At 32.6% G+C, this 7,497-nt stretch overlaps 3 protein-coding genes across 3 annotated transcripts; 1 reads left to right on the top strand and 2 right to left on the bottom strand.

The window, feature by feature from the left end:
- L(1)g0320 (lethal (1) G0320) lies at positions 1-4,939 on the bottom strand. Its single transcript, XM_064063609.1, has 5 exons — positions 4,746-4,939; positions 4,303-4,488; positions 651-974; positions 391-588; positions 1-334 (listed from the first exon to the last, which is right to left on the bottom strand). Exons 1-5 carry the CDS (start codon positions 4,807-4,809, stop codon positions 249-251), a joined length of 858 nt encoding a protein of 285 aa, XP_063919679.1. The 5' UTR covers positions 4,810-4,939; the 3' UTR covers positions 1-248.
- Positions 4,940-5,036: 97 nt separating this feature from the next.
- Hoip (hoi-polloi) lies at positions 5,037-5,692 on the top strand. Its single transcript, XM_064063612.1, has 2 exons — positions 5,037-5,190; positions 5,246-5,692. Exons 1-2 carry the CDS (start codon positions 5,188-5,190, stop codon positions 5,624-5,626), a joined length of 384 nt encoding a protein of 127 aa, XP_063919682.1. The 5' UTR covers positions 5,037-5,187; the 3' UTR covers positions 5,627-5,692.
- On the bottom strand, positions 5,586-7,383 carry LOC135134781 (chitobiosyldiphosphodolichol beta-mannosyltransferase). Its single transcript, XM_064063603.1, has 5 exons — positions 7,227-7,383; positions 6,598-7,164; positions 6,299-6,549; positions 5,960-6,251; positions 5,586-5,906 (listed from the first exon to the last, which is right to left on the bottom strand). The coding sequence occupies exons 2-5, from the start codon at positions 7,137-7,139 to the stop codon at positions 5,696-5,698; spliced, it is 1,296 nt and encodes a 431-aa protein (XP_063919673.1). The 5' UTR covers positions 7,140-7,164; positions 7,227-7,383; the 3' UTR covers positions 5,586-5,695.
- Between the last annotated feature and the right edge of the window lie 114 nt (positions 7,384-7,497).

Below are 7,497 nucleotides of genomic sequence, written 5' to 3'. Positions count from 1 at the left end.
TTTAAAAAAGAATGTTACGCTTTATTCAATTCGTATTTTAATACGGTGGTCGTATTTATATGTACACATAATTTAACTCTACAACTATGTGGAAAATTCAACAATTATTAAAAAAAAAATCACAACACAGGATACAAAACATAAATAGATGACAGTTTGCAACGTTTGTAACGCAAAAGTTTATGTTCCTGTTGAATGAAGATGAAGTATGAAAACAGTGAAATGAAGAAAAAACTGAGTAATGATCACTATTCTGATCCTGTAGATCTTTTAACTTTACGTTGCCTTGGACTTTGTTTAATTGATTTGGGAGACTTTTGTGATTTTTCTTTATCTGAAAAAAAAAATACAATTAAATCAGCACTACACCCTCAGTTTACAAAAACTTACTCAATGTGGCCAACGTTTGCTTTGGCAACCAATCATAGTCAACGTTATTGGGGTTGCTTGTGCCAGTTTCCACGGGTACTGTTTTGCGGGTAATGCGCTTCTTTCCAAATGACAATAACGTCTGTTGGCCAATAACCAACAAAAGAACAACTCCAGCCACCAAAAATACGTACAAGAAGAAGGTTTCTCCATCCAAACCTGATTCAAAGAAAAAATTAATTTAATTAATTTATTTCACAGCATATCGTTTAAAAACTTGCCTTCCTCCAACTCTACAATTTGTACTGTTTCATTGTAAACAGCATCTTGGAACGAATTTCCAGAGACATCTCTGTAGGCTAAATTTATATTCAAACCAAAAGGCCTTCCAGCGAATGCTTCAGATGGAACGAAGCTGTATGCTAAAGTGGCTTCTTGATCAGGCTGTACGATTTTGTTGTACGCAATCGCAGAGAAATTTTGGATGTAAAAGTTGAAATCCATGGGATAACGGAATGACGCTTCTAGAGCCTCTAGAGTGAAATCCTCTTTGCCTTTGTTACGGAAGCCGACCAAGAATTCCACAGGAACACCGGCTGGTAGTTCTGTAAAAATTTAAAACAAACATAGAAAATTACTAATTTTTGCAAATGCTGCAAACAATTTTTTCTTTATTCTATTGTCTTCATTCCACCCTTATATTTTATACTATTATTATATCTTTAAATAATGATGGGTTAATTATAATGTAACAAGGTGTTAAAGACGCTATTTAAATAATAATTAGAAAAACAGACTATCTTATCAAAAAAATATATATATAAACAAAATATTGAACTTTCAGGTCAAAAATTATCATATTTAACTTTTCTCCGACAACAAAAACAATATCTTCAATGCAGAATAACAGGTATCTTTATCTGACAAAATAGTTTTTAATTCAAAAAACTACTAAAACCTTGTTGTAAAGGATTTAAAAAATTGGTTTAATCTTAGATAAATTAAAAAATCCTTTGTATGAATTTGATTTTTTTTTAAGTTCAGATAAAATTAGAAGTGTATTATTAAGCTACAAGTTTTCATAGAAAATGCATTTACATCAAAAAAACTTTTGAGATAGGTCACAAAATTGTTGGAAAGGGATAAAAAGATAAATTCTGATCAGCGATTTACCGTGTTCATCGCAATATTAAAAGTTGTTCAAAATTTCAGCCAAAATTAGAGATTTTATTAGATAAACAAATGTTTAATTTTTTTAACATAAACGCACAAGGTTAAAAATACAGTTGGATCAATAAATCTACACGAATATACTTGACGCTTTAAAAAAGATTTGCTTAGCAAAATTTAGAAGTGACGTCATCATATTTTTAGGAGGAACGAGCAAACAAATTTTGGTTTTTTATCAGAAACGGGACACCAACTTTTTTATATTGTAGGAGCTGTGTAGAGTACAATGTATCGACCTTTTCCGAAAATGTATAAAATTTTACTTTTTTAATGATGTAAGTTAAAATAAAAAAATATGTGTACTAAAGTAGAGGTAGGTAACCTATTCCTATGTTTCAAGTGAATTTTTCCATTACAAAATTTTGTGATAAAGTCATCAACATTCTAGCAGGGACACGTATATCAATTTGGATATGTAGAGTGAATACTAAAATAACAATATTCTATGCCCAAATTTTCTGTACCATTTTTGATTTAATCAATAAACTAAATTGCTTCATTCATTAATTTTTAAGATATCACTCACAACAACCATAAACATCGAGATATTAAAGAAAATAGTGGATTGTTAACGGCTTCTCTGCTAAATTTTACATTGATACAAAAGCATTTTTCCAAGAAACCATAAACTCAGAACAGGAGGCGGAGAGGCCGACGGTCATAATTTACTATTGTTTCTACTTATTTAAAAATGTTAGTGAATAAAAAACAGTTTGTTTAAATTATTTTTTTCAATTACCTTTTTCAGATGTTTGATGTGACTGATGTTAGTTTTTGTTAGAAAGAGCAGAAATTTTGAAATTTTAGAACAGTATAAAAATTAATCAAATAAGTTTTTTAACAACTAACAACTGTAGCATAAAATTAAATGTAAAACCCTACCATAAAACATATCAACAAAATTATTATTACAACTCTGTGCTTATTTGATAACTTCCCTATTTTTTTTAATGGAAAAAACGATATTTTCTTAATAAAAAAAGAATGTTTCCAAGATTATTTCCACCCCCTGAGGGATAGTACAACAAATTCAGTTTCTTCGAAAAATTATAATAAGCTTTATAACTTAAAGCAAAGATATGTATGGGCTGCCAAAGTACAGATAAACTAGTCACAATGTAAGAAAAAAAAAATGGATATATCGCAGATCGAACCCCGGACCCCTCAGATGCAAAGCTAATGCGATTTCCATAATTTCCAAGTGTTGGTATTATGTATTTAAAAACAAGCTTTACTAGAGAAATATTGAATAATAAAAATTATAACAATATACAAACTGAAGACAAATTCATAAACCACAAGTACAAGATTATATTATTTTATAAAATTTATAAGGCATGTAGGTACTAAGCGAAATTTTGCGGAGACGTCATCAAATTGTTGGCGCTGATGATTAGGCAAACAGGTAAAAAATCGGTCCTATAGTTTTGGAGATTAGGTGGGTAATAAAAATCGACAGACGATATACAGACGGAAACGGGAGACCTATTTTTCATAGTCTAGGGGTCATGAAACGAGAAAACATGAAAGTACTCAATTTACTAACTCATTCATAGTAGTAAATTGTTGTGTGCATGTCTGAATAACACTTTTCGATAGATCTCCAATTAATTCTTATCTTTAATAGCACTTCATATCACTTTTATTGCAGTCAACAATATTTTTCTAAAGATCACACAATTTATAATTATCTTGAATAAAAACCAAAGTTGGTCTATTAGTTTTTAGAAAAATTTCCCAAAATCATCACATACAGTTAATTTTAGTTCACTTTGAAAAACAACCTACAATATCTGATGATAATAAATTATCCCAACCTCATTTACAAAAATATAAACAAATCATATCAAACACGAAAAAAAAAATAAGAGATAACATTTTAACAATATACTGAATAGTGTCTTATTGAGACCTTGGACAATGTAAAAAATATGAGGCAAGTAAAATTAGACAACACATGCGCTATTTTGTGTAATCTGTAACTCGTTAAAAGAATTAATATATTGTTTGTATGATTTCTGACATCTGAAGACAACAACTTACACTAGAACTCGTCGATTTTTAAAGCGTTAATAGATAATGTCCTTATTTTAACTAATATGGACATCTTAAGCAGTCATCTAATACATTAGAATTTAAAAAAATATTTTTGAATTTATTTATTACTCCATTTTGAATTAAGTATTTAATTAGCTTTACTATCTCTTATGGGCACTATTGAATTACATATTTCTAAATCGCCTCATCATATTACAGAATCATTCAAAAAAGATAATTCCAGATTTTTGTCAGACACCTTGAAAACGGTAAAACTTAACGGTGTTTTTTCTCATTGAACTTCTAAGTATCTTCCAGTTTCTCAAATTGCATTAGTTAAGACAATACACAAGCACAAACTTGTTTATAGTTATGCATTTCTAAACAAAATATTTTCTAGTAGTTATGTTTGGTGCTTTTCTCTTTTCTGTTAATTTGTTACAATATTTAAGCTTTCCTATTTATGTTTATGTAAAAAAGCTTAATCAAGGAAGGCCTTATTTTGTGTTCTGTCCTAACTTAAACAAGCTGTTGGTTTCAACTAATTCAATTAGGATTTCTCACACCATCTTAGTCAGAATGGTGTAAATTTTCTAGCTCAACATAAGTACGATTATTTTTTTATAACAAACTCACAAAACCAGCAGCAAGTTAACAACAACCAACCTAATTGAGAAGCGGTAGCAATGGGCCTAACGAACAATAACGTTGTATCTGCATCAGGTGAGGCTGTTGTTCGTTCCTCCTCCTCTTCCTCATCTGTACTTGCTACTTCCTCCACATCACCTTCTCCCTCAATTTCAACTTCATCTTCCAAAGGATCTTCTTCAGCATATGCCGTTATCTTGTGACCTAAAGACAAGCTTATGTAACCATACACACAGACATGCTAATAGTACACATATGCTCGAAGATGAATAGCAAAATTTTGTATAAAAATTGTCCCAAATTGAGGCAACTTTTAATAGTTTAATTCAGTTAAATGAAGAATATATCAAACTTACACGAACTTTGAATATGAAGTTGTGCCACGTAAATTGGCCAAAAGTCAATGTACTCAATGAAATGCAAATTTTTGAAAATATTTTGAAAAACTTAAAGAAGCTTACCATTATCTATCGTGAAGATGACTGCTGGTAGAACCAATAAAGCAATTAGGAAAAAGGACTTCATTTTAATCTAGTTTTTATTGAACTAATTGCACAAATCTCATCCGGCGATCTGAAACTAACCAAATACGATCTCACTACAATTTCTACTTTTCAGCCAGCAGGTGATACGTGGAACTCGTTTGTACACATGGCACCCCCACTCCAATGACATCACGCAACTTTCGAAAACGACAGCTACGAAATCAATACCAACCTCGAAACAAAATCCCCCGGAAATAGTGACATTCGAGCGTCTTGTGTACGCATTATTGTGAGGTTAAGCGGCTGATAAAGTTTTCACACGTGTTTTACCCAGAGACTCCTCCGTGAAGCGAAGGTTCGCCGAGAGGTTGTCACACGAATACTTTTATCCAAAGACAAATCCAACAACTTGATCAGAATGGTAAGTAAATTGTTAACCCCGTCTAAAAGTTTGTTTACCAATCAACATTAATTAGGCAGAAGAAGTCAACCCAAAAGCCTACCCTTTGGCCGAAGCTATCTTAACCACGAAAATCCTGAACCTGGTGCAACAAGCAATGAACTACAAACAGCTGCGTAAAGGAGCTAATGAAGTCACAAAAACTCTGAACCGTAACATTGCAGCCTTTATTGTAATGGCTGCAGATGCCGAACCCTTGGAAATTTTACTACATCTCCCACTTTTGTGTGAAGATAAGAATGTGCCCTATGTGTTTGTGCGTTCCAAGCAGGCTCTTGGACGTGCTTGTGGTGTATCAAGGTCAGTGATTGCCTGCAGTGTCACTATCAACGAAGGTTCTCAATTAAAGCCACAAATTGAAGCCATTCAACAGGAAATTGAGCGCCTGCTCGTTTAATTTTAAGCATAGACATATTTATTTTTTAAGTGAACAATTTTTCAATAAAACTAGCTGTAGCAAGAACTGTTATTCGAAAATAGGTCCTGCAACCAATCTCCAATTTTCCTGCCATCGCAAATTTTGGAATGTTTTTAGTTCAGTCTTAAATTTGGATTCAATGTGTTGTTGTTTGTCGTTGTTGGGGTAGTTTTCAAACCAATCTAGAAGTAGTTTCGACAACTCTTGAGGCGTTGAAAATACGAAACTATTTTCTCCATGTTTAACCAGTTCATCTAAGCTGAAATAAATTGGGTGAAATGACACCAACTGTATTTATCTAGTTTTACTAACCACTTGAAATTGAAAGCGCAAACAGGTAGGCCACAGCCAAACATGTCTACAACTTTCATTGGTAAGTCGAGGCCGCTTGAACTAGTGTGGAGGGACACCCCTAAGTCTGCTGAAGCTAAAAGTAAGGGGTAATCTTCTGGTTCTAACCATGGCGTAATGATGGTCACAAAGTTCCAACTTAATTTAGATAATTTATGAAGGTAGTATTCTTTTAATGGTCCTTTCCCTGTTATAGCACAGATTAGTTCTGGCAGCTGTCTAGGGTTTCCATTTTGACATTGGCGCTCATAATCTAGGGAAACTCATATGTATTACAGTCACCTAAAGACTTTTGTGTACCTTGTAATACTGTTAAAAGAACAGAAAAATCTTCATCCTCCGTCCAACTAGTACTTGAAACCAAAAGACCAGGTCTTTTTGGTTTTAAGCTTACCACTCCATCTGCTACTTCAGTAAAAGCAGTTGTTTCATCATTTTCCCCTAAGAAAACTTTGTGGTATGTTTGACCACAGTGAAGCAAAAATTTATGCTTATCTTCTAAAGTGATGGATTTAAACATTAATGGGGGTCGATCATAGAGTGTGGTAGCTCTACAAATAAGCCATTTATTTTCATTAAAAACACAAACACTGACTTACTCAATCCCATATTGCTTACACAAGTCATCCTTCATTGCTTTAGTCACACAAAAATTATGATCTGCTTTTTTCCCAAAAATAGCTTCAACTTTTTTTGTCACTTTAACTAATGGATGTGATGTACCAACATTCAAAGCCATTATAGTATGTGCATAATTATGCCAATCTATTATAAATTTAGCTCCAACAAGTCTGGTATAAAACCAACAAATTATCACAGCAGGAATAGCTGGGGGATTTTGCATAACAAGAATGTCCGATTTGGAAGTTATAGACAGCAAGAAGAGTAAGTTTAATGATTGAAATATAGTCTTAAAAGCATAATTTAACAGTCTCATAGGAAACTGGGGAACTGGACACATATAGTGATACAAAATTAAAGGATCAGTCTTTACAGATTCCATAGGTTCAGTATCTCCATAACCAATTATGTCCACCTGGTGCCCCATTTCGGTCAAAGACTTGCAATGGTACTGCATACGTGGGCTTCTCCCAATGTCACCAAGAACCACGACTTTCACATATTTCTTTCTTCCGCTCATTTTGGCCAATTATTTGCTTTAAAAGCTATACAGACAAATTGTTCACCAGTATAACACAATATACTTTGTGATGACTATTCCAATTACCTGCTTTCACCCAGTTTTCGTCTCAATGTTTAGAGCATACGTGACATGGCACACGATTTAGTAATCATATGGTTAAACATTTTTGAAATAAACAAATTCCTAACCTTAGTTTTTGTGTTCCAACATGGCTGACATTTGACAATTGTTTGTATTACGCACAGCGCCAAATTTGAATTTCAGGTTTTTCGTATTTGTGTAAAATTTCTTATCAATAGTTAAAATAATGAAGGCATTTTGAATAAATGAAAAAAGTGCATTGAAAACTAAGTAC

This window comes from Zophobas morio, unplaced genomic scaffold, assembly GCF_036711695.1.
Source record: "Zophobas morio isolate AGI-343-1 ecotype UQ-CSIRO unplaced genomic scaffold, CSIRO_AGI_Zmor_V1 ptg000024l, whole genome shotgun sequence".
Classification (NCBI taxonomy): Eukaryota; Metazoa; Arthropoda; class Insecta; order Coleoptera; family Tenebrionidae; genus Zophobas; species Zophobas morio.
This window is presented reverse-complemented; position numbering and strand designations above follow the sequence as displayed.

What these genes read in the sequence shown, in the direction of transcription:
- LOC135134781 (XM_064063603.1), bottom strand. Translation starts at nt 7,139, where the DNA reads ATGAGCGGAAGAAAGAAATATGTGAAAGTCGTGGTTCTTGGTGACATT. An exon ending in TGTAAGCAATATGGGATTGA is followed by an intron (nt 6,550 to 6,597) that starts GTAAGTCAGTGT and finishes GCTTATTTGTAG; the next exon opens with AGCTACCACACTCTATGATC. An exon ending in TCTTTTAACAGTATTACAAG is followed by an intron (nt 6,252 to 6,298) that starts GTACACAAAAGT and finishes GAGTTTCCCTAG; the next exon opens with ATTATGAGCGCCAATGTCAA.